Here is a 14182-nt window from a genome sequence, read left to right on the forward strand (position 1 = left end):
GAACGATTCGCTGTTGTGGATCGAAGGGATACAGCTCCGACCAGAAACGAACAATAACGTCGATTAACGTCTACACCTACACCCACCCTAAACTCGACCCTATCTATCAAAAAATTTAATTGAACAATTAACGTTCGAAACACAACAAACATTACAATCCCCCTCCAAAAAAAAAAAAATATATATATATATATATATATATATATATATATATATATATATATATATATATAAATATTTTTTTTTTTTTTAGATGAAATTAACTTGGATAAAGCGTATTCAAAGTTCTTATTGGTTTCCGGCTTGACGGTAACCCTTTACCGCGATTCACTGACCCTAATGATTCTTCGAATCTTTGAAAATTGATTCACTGGTTCTCGGTAAGAATGATTCAGTGCTGTCATCGCTTGTTTACTCGTAGCGGTGTTTTGCTCAGACAGCAGTGTGGGCTTAGTTCAGCTGCCTACAGCAGCTCCCAAAATAACGTATTTCGTATATTAACGTTGTTGGTAACTATTTAATTTTGCTGGTTGTGGCTAAGTCGTTTGTTATTGTCGGGCCTGAATTGAATGGCTGTCAGTGCTTTAGCTCTCAGCTAGCGCTAACCTTCCAGCGCTCCTCAAATTCAACAGATTCAGAGACAACACGCTCAAACATGTCGTGTACGTGTGCTTCAGCGGCAAGAAAACTCATAAATTCAGCTCATAAAGGTAAGAAGAAAGTCATGTTTCGAAAAAACGTTAACGTTTGTTTGTTTCTTTCTAAGCCTGACGTTAGTTTGGCTAGCGCTGCTGCTATACGCTAACGATACATAAACAAACTATAATAACGTACGATTATAAGTACATAACTACAAATCAGCTTTCGTTTAATAATGTGTTTATAATGCTTTATAAAGAAAAATATAAACAGCACTGAACTACTTCTGCAGCAGTACATATGCGGATTGTTTATATCATACGGTTATTTATTAAAATGGTAACCGTCGACTCATTAATGAATTTATTTAGTCGTTTATTGTATATCATTAGTTCATTTTCACCAGTTCGGTCTGGTGATTCTACAAAATTAATTTCACGATTCATAATACGGATTTTATTTGTCAAGACTCATGTATGGTTATATATATATATATATATATATATATATATATATATATATATTGTGTGTGTGTGTATGTATGTGTAGTGTGTATATATATATATATATATATATATATATTTTTATATATATATATATATATATATATATATATATATATAATATAATATATATTGGTGTTCCAGACAGTGTAGTGTAATTTATTCATTCATTTTTTTATTTATTATTCGCTTTGCGAAATATTATTTCGTACCATTGCTTCTATTGTTATTTTGAGTGAATTTCTTCCTGAAACCCTCTTGTTTTGGTTTGCAACAGGAATATCGGGCTCCAGGGTCCAGTTGCTGTTGCTGAGCCGCCTGGGGAGTCATGAGGTCCGTCTGGTGCGCCCCGTCCCTGTGAGGTCCTTCTCAGAGACGACCGTGTATTACGCCTCAAAAGATGGGATGAAAGATGGAGACGGGGGAAAGGTAAGGCGACAGATATGCGGCGTGGCGTGTCGTCCTGTCCTTCTTCTCTGACAACAAGAATCTGAGAAGGAAGTAATAACTTTGCCGATGCGATTCATTTTCTTCCTGGAAACTGTTCTTTTGTACTTTTATTTCCTTTTAAGAAATCAGTTGGTGAAGGAAGTGGAAAAAGAACCAGCTCTAGCAATTCCGGCAAAGGAGGAAGTCAGCTGAGGTGCCCCAAATGTGGAGATCCTTGCACGCATGTAGAAACATTTGTTTGTAAGTACTTCGTTATCGTATTTTATTATCATTTTGTTATCGGTTTTAATCTCTCTGCTGCGTGTATTACTGGATTACTCAAGGTAATCGCGTTTTTTTTTTTTGTAATGCCGACCTTGTTTCCAAAGAGTTACTGTTTCTTTTGGCCTTGTGCATGTTTAAGTAGGCCAGAGTGTTCGTTGAACTAACTGTTCGATGCTAAAAATAAGTCGTAGACAACAAGTTGCTTTTTCAACTACTGGTGCTTTAATTAGTAACATGATTCGAAAGTTAACCAGTTAAAAATAAAGATTTAAATTTATTTAAATTCTAATTTTCTTTCATACTTTAATTCGAATGTAATTGTTTCAAGCAGGCTTGATTGTTGTAGTAATTATAATAAATAATAATAATAATAATAGGGAATGTAATATGCGTTGGTATTTTATAATAAATGTAATTTTCACAGTTATACTTTAAAATAATGTAAAACAAACAAACGCTTTATGCATGTAAATATGTAAAAATGTGAAATGTTATTTAAAGAATGCAATAATATTTTTAACAGTACAACTAAAATTTTAATTTGTGGTGTTGATTTAATTAATCATGCGGTGCTTAAAAAACAACAACACTGAGGTAGATGTTATTTCTCTTTTGCAGCATCAACTCGCTTTGTGAAATGTGAAAAATGCCACCACTTTTTTGTGGTGCTTTCAGAAACTGACACTAAGAAGAGTTTGAGTAAAGACCCAGAGTCTGCAGCAGAAGCCGTGAAGCTGGCTTTCCAGCAGAAGCCCCCTCCGCCACCCAAAAAGGTACTTATTCGTACTCATTTAAGTTTGTGTAACACCCGAGGTTAACGTCGTGCGTAATGTCTCGGCTTTTGTTTCCTTTCAGATCTTTGCTTATCTCGATAAATACGTTGTGGGTCAGGATCATGCTAAGAAGGTTCTGTCGGTGGCCGTGTACAATCATTATAAACGCATCTACAACAACATGCCGGCAGGCTCCAGGCAGCAGCAGGTGGAGGTGGAGAAACAGGCCTCGCTGACTCCTCGAGGTTTGTACCGAAGAGCTTGTGCATGTGCGTTCAATACACAGAGAAGGTAGGAACAGGTGGTTTTCACTAAACCGGTCTTATGTAAGAGACACATAGCCGTTAGGAAATTAATCTGTTCCAGGATACGAATTATAAATGGTGTCCTCAAAAAGCCAAGTCTTCGAAATGACTTCAAAATGGTTTTGAGCTTTTGAAAGTTAAAATGAAAGGTAATGCAGCTTTTACACTTTTAAAAATAGTAGTTTGCTCAAATCTTTTAATGTAAATATGAGGATAATCATATCACACTTTTAAAAGAATAATTCACACACACAAAAAAACAACAACTTTAAATGATCTCAAGATGCAGATGAGTGTTTTTTTTTCTTCATCAGAACAGATTTAGAGAAATGTAGCATTATATAATTTACCCAACAGTGGATGGGTGCCGTCAGAATAAGAATCCAAAGAGCTGATAAAAACATCTAGTGGTTCAACAGATCATAAATCTCATGGTTCAGATCAACAAGAAAACTAAAAATGTTACTTTGCTTTTCATTTAGCACGTAAATATAATAACTGTATAATAAGAATAATATTAGTACAAAAATGTGCTAATTAAGTGGAAATTAACACTGCATAGTGTTTCATTATAAATTAAATATCGATTAATCGATTAAAAAAAATAGTTTGGTAGACGTTAATATCAGCAGCTGGTAATTAAAAGCTGCCGTCTCTTTAAATCCTGCCTACATTCACCAGAACAACCGTGATCCGTTCAACTGCTAAAAACATCAGGATAATCCACACGACTCCACTCCATCAAATGGATGAAGTTTAATGAAGTGAAAATCTTGTAAGAAATCAACTTTAAGGATAGATTTGTTCATTACAGACACGCATGCTGTCTGTACTCTGGACTCTAGTTCTGACGGCACCCATTCACTACAGATGATCCACTTGTGAGCAAATGCTATATTTCTCTAAATGCGTTACAATGAAGAAATAAGTTCATCTACCTCTTGGATGACATAAAGGGGAGTACGTTTTCATTTTGGGGGTAATCTTTTCCTTTTTAAACGGTCTAGTTTGGTTGTGTCACGTTTGAAATAAAGAAGATTTCCGCTGTGTACCTTCTTAAATATTCTGATCTTCTCTTTTTAGAAACCAGTGTAATCTCCATTGTGATGTACTCTGCCTGTTAGTATATAACCCATCAGCAGCATTTAACGAAATCTGTCATTTTTTTTTTAGTCGTTTGGCATTTGTACAATTCAGCAATTTTGCAGCAGTTTACTGAACAGGTCGAGGTTTCTTGTTTGGTGAGAACTGGTAGTAATTCCGTCGTAACTGTCCTCCTTTCTCTGTAGAGCTAGAGCTAAGACGCCGGGAGGATGAATACAGGTTTACAAGTAAGTGTATGTCGACACCCATAATCTGCATTACTGTCTATATGTGTCTTAAGCCATTTTTTTTTTCTAAACAAATCTGTTCTGTGGTGTTTCAGTTTGCTTAGATTTTTGTTGGGTGTTGTACAAATGCCAAAAAAAAAAATTTCATTTCCTTGAACCTTTGTTGAAGTGTTATGTTAATGCATATTGACGTAAGTGGCAGTGCATGCATTAAAAACAGTGCTGTCGTGTTTTAGCAAATGGGCAGAGAGGCGGAGCGCGTCGGTGGCCTGATTTAACTGCTGTTAAAAGCATGTGTCGCTTTTGTCATATGCAGCTTTCAGAATTCTTGTCACAGGAAATCCCTCTAGATCCTGTGAATAAAGCAGCTGTGCCCACTAAGCAGTTTGAACTTACCAGTTAACAGGGCTTGCGGCAACTCGTGAAATAACATAACTACAGCACCAAAATATGTGCTTCCTTCTTCAGTAAAGACACTGAAGAAGGAAGCACATATTTTGGTGCTGTAGTTATGTTATTTTAAGATTATTTATACTTATTTGTAAAATAAAACATATAAATAAATTTATTTTTGTTATTTTGGTTTAAGTATTGGTGCTTTGTCATTATATATTTTTTATTAATATATTTATATATTTCATTGTGTGTGTATGTGTGTGTATTAGCAACTGTTTGTTGTTTTATATATTCGCAATGAAAACATATCTTTAGTTTTTCAACACTTATTTAATTTTAATTGATTTTAGGTTTATTTCAAATTAGCTTAATTTTGTATACAGCAACATTTTTTTTTTTTTAATAACAAATTGACTACATTTTACCAAAATGTTCTATTCGAATGTCTAATTAATGCTAATTAATCTTAATCAACATCATATATGCTCATTCACAACAAGTAATCATTTCAGCTCATCTCTCAGTTTGATTGAGAAAACGGTCTATGTTGCCTGTGCGAATTTATCAAATTTATCTTTCATATTATGCGCCTTTTGTATCATAAATTTGCCGTAAAGACTGCCATAGTAAGTGCTTTATCGTTAATGAGTGAGAAGTTTGTGGAGCATTCATTTTTAAGATCTTTTGTAAGCTGGACAAATTATGCGAGACATAAGAACTGTTTGTTAAGATGAGATTTTTAAAGCGCTGAATTATTATATACGTAATGAAGAATCGCCCGAAATTCAAAAGTAATTTCTGATTGCCCTAAGCCTGGAAAATTCCTAATTTTTGTTTTCCCCTTTTTTTTGTTTTGTTGTGTTTTTTCTTTAATGTAATTTGTCCAGAGCTGCTGCAGATCGCAGGGATCAGTCCTCACGGAAACGCTCTGGGTGCCTCCATGCAGCAGCAGCTGAACCAGCAGACGCCTCCAGAGAAGAGAGGAGGAGAAGTGCTGGACTCCACGCATGCTGACATCAAACTAGAAAAGAGCAACATAGTGCTGCTGGGTCCCACCGGCTCGGGTGAGACAGAAACACACTTTCAGACTTCTGTACGATTTGACTGTTGTTCAAATGTTTACGGTTGGTGTATATATATCTATATATAGGTAGATATATATAGATAGATAGATATATATATATATATATATATATATATATATATATATATATATATATATATATATGTATAGATAGATAGATAGATTATATATTATATAGACACATAGATATAATATAGATAGAGAGAGATGTATGTATATGTATAGATATAGATATAGATATATATAGATATAGATATTATATAGATACATAGATATAGATAGATATAATATAGATAGAGAGAGGTATGTGTGTGTACAACCCCTGGCAAAAAGTATGGAATCACCAGTCTTGGACGAGCACTCATTCAGACATTTCATTCTGTAGAACAAACTCAGATCACAAACATGAAACAATCATGAAGTCATTTCAAAGTGCAACTTCTTGGCATTCAGAAACACTAAAAGAAATGAAGAAAAAACATTGTGATAGTCAACAAATGCTACTTTTATAGAGCAAGCACAGGGAAAAAAATATGGAACTCATTCAATTCTGAGGAAAAAATATCAATTCTGAGGAAAAAAATATGGAATCATTCAATTCTGAGGAGAAAATAAGGATTCATTCAGTCAATTTCCTGAATTGACAGAAAACTGAAGGCCATATGTCATATGCCATTTGTTGACTATCACAATGTTTTGTCTTCATTTCTTTTAGTGTTTCTGAATGCCAAGAAGTTGCACTTTGGAATGACTTCATGATTGTTTCATGTTTGTGATCTGAGTTTGTTCTACAGAATGAAATGTCTGAATGAGTGCTCGTCCAAGACTGGTGATTCCATACTTTTTGCCAGGGGTTGTATGTGTATATGTGTATATATATGTATGTATATGTATAGATATAGATATATAGATATATATTATATAGATTTAGATATATATAATATAGATACATAGATATAGATAGATATAATATAGATATAGATAGAGAGATGTATGTGTGTATATAGATAGATAGATAGATAGATAGATATGGATGGATGGATTTCACAATATCACAGGTTTTTTTTATCAGATACACACAGCCTTGGTTATTGTAAAAGGCTCCTTTCAGAAACATTTTCAAAATCTTACCAAGCCTAGAATGGTAATTGTGTCGAATGCAAGTAGCATGAAGTGTGCTAATAAGAAAAGCTATAAACCTAACTGATCTGTACTACAGGGAAAACCCTTCTGGCCCAAACGCTGGCCAAATGCCTGGATGTTCCCTTTGCAATCTGTGACTGCACCACCCTCACTCAGGCAGGGTACGTGGGAGAGGACATCGAGTCAGTCATCGCAAAGCTCCTGCAGGACGCCAACTATGTGATCGAGAAAGCTCAGCAAGGTAACAGCTGTGGGAAACCTCTGTGACATTTAACCAAAGACCGTGTAGTCCAGGAGTTTGTTTAGTTAAACTTTGATTTGGATGTTGAAATCGTTTCAGGCATCGTGTTTTTGGACGAAGTGGACAAGATAGGCAGCGTACCTGGGATCCATCAGCTGAGGGATGTGGGAGGAGAGGGAGTGCAGCAGGTCGGTCATTACAAATGAACCAAAAACTGTGTTCTGGGTCACGCACTTCAGATATGTCACAGATATTCAGCTGAACTTTGCTCTGAATCACAGGAATGCTCACATGGCTGTAAAAGATTAACCGAAACAGTCTGTTATTCTTGGATCTTTCACTTCTGTATTTCTGTTTTAATGTAACGTATTACTTTTTTTTTAATCGCTAACAAAAACGTATAATTTACTCTTGACATAAAATATGTTTGTGTATATTTATTATGTATACATAAATACAGTCACATGCTTATATATATTTAAAAACAATATGTTAATTGAATATTATATATATATATATATATATATATATATATATATATATATATATATATATATATATATATATAAATATAAATAAATATATATATATATATATATATATATATATATATATATATATATATATATATAAATATATATATATATATATATATATATATATATATATATATATATATATATATATATATATATATATATATTGCATTCTAATGGCATTTCTGACTTTTTCCATAATTGCAATAAAAACAATCTGAATTGCTAGATAGAGAACATTTTTAATGAAGAGTTGCGATTCCATTTTTTGGTTTTTGTATGCTCTGGCAGAAATGAGCTTAATTTTTTTTCTTTTCTTTTTTTGACACAGATTTGAGTCCTGCCTAAAAATACGATGTCTTTACCAGTCTTACGGCGTTACTGACGTATGTCCCCTTGTTTATGTTAGGGCTTACTGAAGCTACTGGAGGGCACTATTGTTAATGTTCCTGAGAAGAACACGAGGAAACTGAGAGGTGAAACTGTCCAAGTTGACACCACCAACATCCTGTTTGTAGCATCGGGAGCGTTCAATGGCCTTGATCGTATCATCAGCAGGAGAAAGAATGAGAAGGTGAGTAATAACCCACATTAAGCTAATCCTCTCTGTAAATTTAATGTTGGGGAAAAACCTTTTTATGAAGAGTTGGGTATTTTCTAAAATGTAAAAATGTTCACGACTGAAAGCTGTATTCATATAATCTAACCTTCATATTCTGTATGTAGTACCTTGGGTTTGGAACGCCGTCTAACATGGGAAAAGGTCGAAGGGCGGCTGCGGCGGCTGACCTCGCTAACACCACGGGTGGAGAGGTGGACGCGGTGGCCGAGATCGAGGAGAAGGACCGGCTTCTGAAACACGTGGAGGCCAGAGACCTGATTGAGTTCGGCATGATCCCTGAGTTTGTGGGCCGTCTTCCTGTTGTGGTTCCCCTGCACAGTCTGGATGAGGAGACGCTGGTGCGGATCCTCACAGAGCCACGCAATGCTGTTGTGCCTCAGTATCAGGCCCTCTTCAGCATGGACAAGGTTGGTGCCTAATGTACAAACAGCAAAAAGAGTCCCGTGGCGGTCTATACGGTCATTAGTGTTTCCTGGGTGCAGGGTTATTGTTGTTAATCAATATAAAAACTGCACTAAAACCATAATAAAAAACGTTTTCGATACTGGGAATAAAATAGGTAATAAAAAAAAATTAAACCTATCTCAAGGCATCATTTCCAGTTATGTTCTAAAATAACTAGGGAGGAAATTAAAATTATTAAAAAGCTATATAAATACATTTAAAAACAAAAGAAGCAAAAATTACAACAACTTTCAGATTTGAATGGAAAATAAATCTATTGATGTATGTACATTATATATATATATATATATATATATATATATATATATATATATATATATATATATATATATATATATATATATATATATATATATATATATATATAAGTGCACAAATGCACAAAAAAAAAACTACACAAACAGACATTTAATAAACTAATTAAAATCCTGAAATAACACAATAAAATGTTAAATAATGAAATCAATTAAAAATAATGCAAAATATAAATAAAATAAACCCTTTTGCCGTTTTGAATGTCTTTTTTCTTTCTGAATGTTTTTTTTTTCTGTTATTATTGCTGCTAATTTTTAAATAGTTTAAAATAATATAACATTAATATACATTTTTCTTCTGTTTATTATTAAACAGATGGTTTATAGTGCTTTTAACTCGCTGAATATATAATGTAATGTGGAATAAATTAATCATGAATCATGAAGTGTTTCTGAATGTCTTTGTATTAGTGTGATCTCAACATGTCACCTGATGCCCTGAGAGCGATTGCCAGACTGGCTCTGGAGCGGAAAACCGGAGCACGTGGGCTTAGATCCATAATGGTAAGAGAATGCTGTTTTGTGACGTTTTTACTTCCTCAAAGGCGTGCTGGTGTAATGACGTGTTCTCTCGTGAGGTCATAAGCTGCCACTGTTTCTCGACAGGAAAAACTGCTGCTAGATCCCATGTTTGAGGTTCCACATTCAGATATTGTGGCCGTGGAAGTGAACAAGGAAGTAGTCGAAGGAAAAGCACAACCTCAGTACATGAGGTGAGAACTCACATGACCTTGTTTGTAATTTTGTTATTATTTTTCTGAACAGATGTGTTGAAAGTGGGAAATTTATATTTTATTTTATTTATTTTTTTATTTATTTTTATTAGTGCTGTCAAACGATTAATCACAGTTAAAAGTTTTTGTTTGCATAATGCGTACTGTCTATTTATTTTGTGTATATATAAATACACACTCATACAGTATATATTTAGAAAATGTTTACATGCATGTATTTATTTATATTATCTCTAAATATGTTTAATACACGAATATAAAATATTTTCTTATGCATGTGTGTATGTTTATGTATACATCATAAATAAACACGGTACATACACATGCAAAAAAATACATTTATTTTGGACGCGATTAATCATTTGACAGCACTAGTTAAAATACAAATAGCTCTGTCATGCATTTGAAATATTTATTTCAAAGATACCTTCGTCTTTTTATTTGTTTATATATATTTTTTATATGTGTGTGTGGTAATGCTTATAATTAAAAATATATATTATTTGCAGCATTAAAAAAAATATCTGCTCAGTGTTATGTTTTTGCAAACAAACAATGGTTCCTCATTCTGGGTTCAATTAGACATTAATTATTATGTACATACTAAGAACCTAGAAAGTGTTCTCTAAGTAAACTAGCACTGAACTTTATTCTATTAGTTTATTGATGGCATTGCTGTTCTTTCCACTCAGAGCTGCGGCTAAAGACTCGTCTGAGGAGGAATACGACTCTGGAATCGAAGACGAGAACTGGACGAGACAGGCCGACGCCGCCAAGAACTAAAATCTACAAACCCGGTTCATTTCTTTATCTGATTGTTTGCCTCCTTGGTTCTCCTGAGGGTCCATTTCTCACCGTAATGCTTGTGATGAAACCTCTTTGACAGCATCCCGAATCCGCTCTCACTTAGAGAAACGTGTTAAGCCAAGTCAACCAAATAGTCCCCCCGACGCTTTCCTCGTGAAGAGATTAACAGTATGCGAAATGCAAAAAGAGTTTTATTTTATTCCTATTAACTTGATCCTGCGAGTGATTTTACGAACCGCCTGATCGAACGCCAAACAGAAAGTGAGGAGGGCTTGTACCGATGTGTGTTTGACTTCAGATTCCCGGTCTCTCTCTCCGCCCTGCTTGAAATAAAATTACACTTTTTGTGTCACACTGGTCCCGTACTGGTTGTATTGATATAAATACAGTTCCTTAACAGCTATATCGGTGCATAAACTAAACCTAAAATATCCCATGTGCCCATTGTAAATTAGTTTTCGTAGCTGAACTACATGTATAATAATTAGAATGTATTTTATTAAGGCCTGTTGAATTCAGTTAGGCCTCTGAATGAGATTACTTGGGGTTTTTTTTTTTTTCTTTCAATCAATGCTATGGGATTTTTACGTCATTTTTGCTGCTATTTGCGTAATGATAAGGGTCAATAAAATCAGTAACGGACTGGAATTGTATCGAACTGTATCAATGTGCTCTCATGATTTCTGTTGTTATTCACAAAGTGGCCCAGTGATGGTGGATTTATTTTTATTGGCCGAGTAACTTTGGTGGTCTTTGAGAAAGTGCATCAGTAAGTGACCTCTCCCAGTGTCATTCATTTTAAATCGCTTAACAGAAATAGCTTTTTTTTTTTTTGCATTTCATTTTGGGGCGAATGGGCGTTGTTTGTTACAGAATAAACTCTATTAAGTTGGAAGTGGGAAGGGGTTTCTTTTTTTTTTTTTGTGTAGAGAGAGTAGAAACCATGTATGTTTTTGATCCTCACACTTCAAGTCATATATGTACAAAACCAATGTATGTAGAAATAAACTGTAAATATTCTCACTGAGCAGTGCGGGCCTTCTGTTGTGTTTGTAGGAACACTGCAGTGACGATTAGAGGAAGTTGATGCCGTTTTGAGCTCCACTGAGCTCAAAAGCAGCCGAAAGCCTCACTCATTCCCTTTGACAACATGGAAAGATGTAATGAAAGCGAATGTTGATGCTTTCGTGCTGTCTAACGTCTCATTTTGTGCTCAATAGAAGAAAGTTAGAATATGAAGGGGAGGAAATGATGCCAAAGTTTCCATTTGAAGTTAAAGTTTAAAATATCAAATGTTTCCTCAATTACCGTTCTTTGTTTTTTTTTGAATAGAAGAATGAAATTGGCAAAAAAAATGCATAAATGTATAAATCCATAATATATAATGACTATTTATAGTTATTATAATTGTATAATGACTCTTAACAAATAATTCAAATTCACACAGGCATACATTTATGTTATGATTTATATATTTAATCACTATTCTTTTGCCAATTTCATCCCTCTATTCTTCTGTTCAAAAAATAAATAAATATACAAATAAGGTAATTAAGGAAACATTTGGTATTTAAAACTTTAGTTTCAAATGACTACATGTGCATTATTTTCTCACCTTTATGTTATAGCTTTCTATATAAACATGGAACACAAAATGAGACGTTAGACAGAATGAAAGTGTGTGTGTGTGGAATAGAGAAGAACAGATTTAGTTTTTATAAATACTTTATTTAAATGTGCTTTTTTTATAGTCTCTCGTGCTCTCCAGGCCTGCACTCCTACATTCAGTAAAAAGTAACATTGTATATATATATATATATATATATATATATATATATATATATATATATATATATATATATATATATATATTTATATATATATATATAATTTATTATACAGTAGGATTAAAAATGTTAATTACAGCTGTTCAAAAACAAAAACGCTTTTTGGTTTTTGCATCCCTGTTTTCTGTTTGGCTGGAAAATCTGACTTTTAACTTGAAGGGGGTTTTATTTTGAAGGCCTCCCGGAAGTCTCTCCTTCATAACTTCCGTTAACGGGCAGCTTTCTGAACCTACCTCAGAGAAGCACGCATTAGCGCCGTATAGCAGTAGATCTCGGCGTGAAATGATGGATAACCCTCAGCAGCTGAGTTACATGGGCGCTCCGCCGCCTCCCGCGGGTTTAGACGGAGCGGTTTACGCGGGAGGAGGCCCGCCGCCGACGGCTCCTCCGCCTCCTCCCGCGGCGGGACACGCTTGGGGCGTGTATCAACATCCACCGGCGGCGCTGCAGCATCACTGGCCCCCGTTTCCACCCTTCGACCCGAGCAGACCACCTCCAGGGAGCTTTGACCCTCCTCAGCGCGGAGAGAAAGCGCCTCCGTCCTGGCCCCAGAGCCAGTGGAGGCCTCCCGAGCATCACTTCAGAGGACATTATGCACCAAATCAACAACAGTTTCCAAACACAGCTCCTCCGTCGTATCAGTCCGGTTCCGGGCCGGATAACCAAGCGCACGTTTATGCGCCCAATCGGCAAAATTACCCATTTAATATCCAATCTGTGAACAGACCCTGGCTAGATGAGCGGAGTAAAACCACCTCGGTAACCGCTTCCGATGAAGACTCCGCGCAGAGACTGAGAGATGAGCAGTGGGCTCAGAGTTTCTTGCTTAAAAGAAGCAACAAACCCAGCGAACCGAAGCAAACCGAGTCCAAACCCTCCGTTTCTCAGTTCAGAGAGAAGCTGTACGGCACCGTTAAGATGCTGTCCGAGTTAAACGCTGTGTGTCGGATGCTGAAGGATAACTTGGAGAACGAGGACGTTTGGACCGAGAGCCTGTCGAGAGCGAACGAACTGAAGAGCGGCGTCCGGGAGAGCCTGGCGGATCTGAGGGACCCGGGCGGTCTCGACGCGGTCAGGAGGAAACTGCTGCTGGTCGACAAGAAGAGGGCGAGGATGAGGAGGAGAAAGATGGAGCGGAGGGAGGAAGAGCAGGAGCGGGAGGCGAGACGCGCTGCTCGGGAGGCGGAGGTTGATAAATGGCAGATGAAACGCATTCAAGAAGTAGAGGAGAAGAACAGAGTGAGGAAAACTCTGCTTGTTATCAAATCAATTGGGCTTTAACGTCCCAATCATATATTTCTTATATTGTCCCGTAAAGTATTATGCTTATTAATTTTATACTGTATTATTTTTTTATTTATTATTATAAATAGTTGCGTAATACTACTTTTCTAAAATTATGCTATATTATCTACATAGTATACTAAAATATAAAATATTAATTAATATTTTATGTGTATATTTATATATATATATGTTTCATGTTCCTAATTTTATATTTATATATATATATATATTATACTATTTTATATATATATACAGTATTATACTATATTACTAACATTTTATATATATATATATATATGCATACATTTTATTTATATATATATATATATATACACACATTTATATATTTTATATTTTACACATACACATTTTATATATGTACACACACACACATATATATATATATATATATATATATATATATATATATATATATATATA

At 34.9% G+C, this 14182-nt stretch overlaps 2 protein-coding genes across 3 annotated transcripts in view; both read left to right on the plus strand.

The window, feature by feature from the left end:
* The first annotated feature begins 379 nt into the window (after nucleotides 1–379).
* On the plus strand, nucleotides 380–11634 carry clpxa (caseinolytic mitochondrial matrix peptidase chaperone subunit Xa). Of its 2 annotated transcripts, XM_043244702.1 has the most exons (14): nucleotides 380–710; nucleotides 1420–1571; nucleotides 1715–1832; nucleotides 2475–2629; nucleotides 2712–2874; nucleotides 4224–4265; nucleotides 5549–5725; nucleotides 6965–7129; nucleotides 7229–7317; nucleotides 8075–8239; nucleotides 8392–8694; nucleotides 9478–9570; nucleotides 9673–9779; nucleotides 10493–11634. In XM_043244702.1, the coding sequence occupies exons 1-14, from the start codon at nucleotides 656–658 to the stop codon at nucleotides 10581–10583; spliced, it is 1875 nt and encodes a 624-aa protein (XP_043100637.1). In that variant the 5' UTR covers nucleotides 380–655; the 3' UTR covers nucleotides 10584–11634. The 2 variants fall into 2 exon arrangements, with proteins under 2 accessions (XP_043100637.1, XP_043100638.1); XM_043244703.1 differs by lacking the exon at nucleotides 4224–4265.
* Nucleotides 11635–12527: 893 nt separating this feature from the next.
* pdcd7 (programmed cell death 7) overlaps nucleotides 12528–14182 on the plus strand; it is a 4674-nt gene continuing 3019 nt past the window's right edge. The window contains exon 1 of the mRNA XM_043245440.1: nucleotides 12528–13693. Coding sequence (XP_043101375.1) covers nucleotides 12737–13693 — 957 coding nt within the window. The 5' untranslated portion in view covers nucleotides 12528–12736. The remainder of the gene's footprint in view (nucleotides 13694–14182) is intronic.

This window comes from Puntigrus tetrazona, chromosome 7 (assembly GCF_018831695.1).
Source record: "Puntigrus tetrazona isolate hp1 chromosome 7, ASM1883169v1, whole genome shotgun sequence".
In the NCBI taxonomy this organism is placed as follows: Eukaryota; Metazoa; Chordata; class Actinopteri; order Cypriniformes; family Cyprinidae; genus Puntigrus; species Puntigrus tetrazona.

Bases quoted from the DNA above. Each gene is read 5' to 3' on its own strand.
- clpxa (XM_043244702.1), top strand. From the start codon at position 656: ATGTCGTGTACGTGTGCTTCAGCGGCAAGAAAACTCATAAATTCAGCT. The intron at 2,875-4,223 runs GTTTGTACCGAA...CTTTCTCTGTAG, and splicing joins GGCCTCGCTGACTCCTCGAG to AGCTAGAGCTAAGACGCCGG. The intron at 4,266-5,548 runs GTAAGTGTATGT...TAATTTGTCCAG, and splicing joins GGATGAATACAGGTTTACAA to AGCTGCTGCAGATCGCAGGG.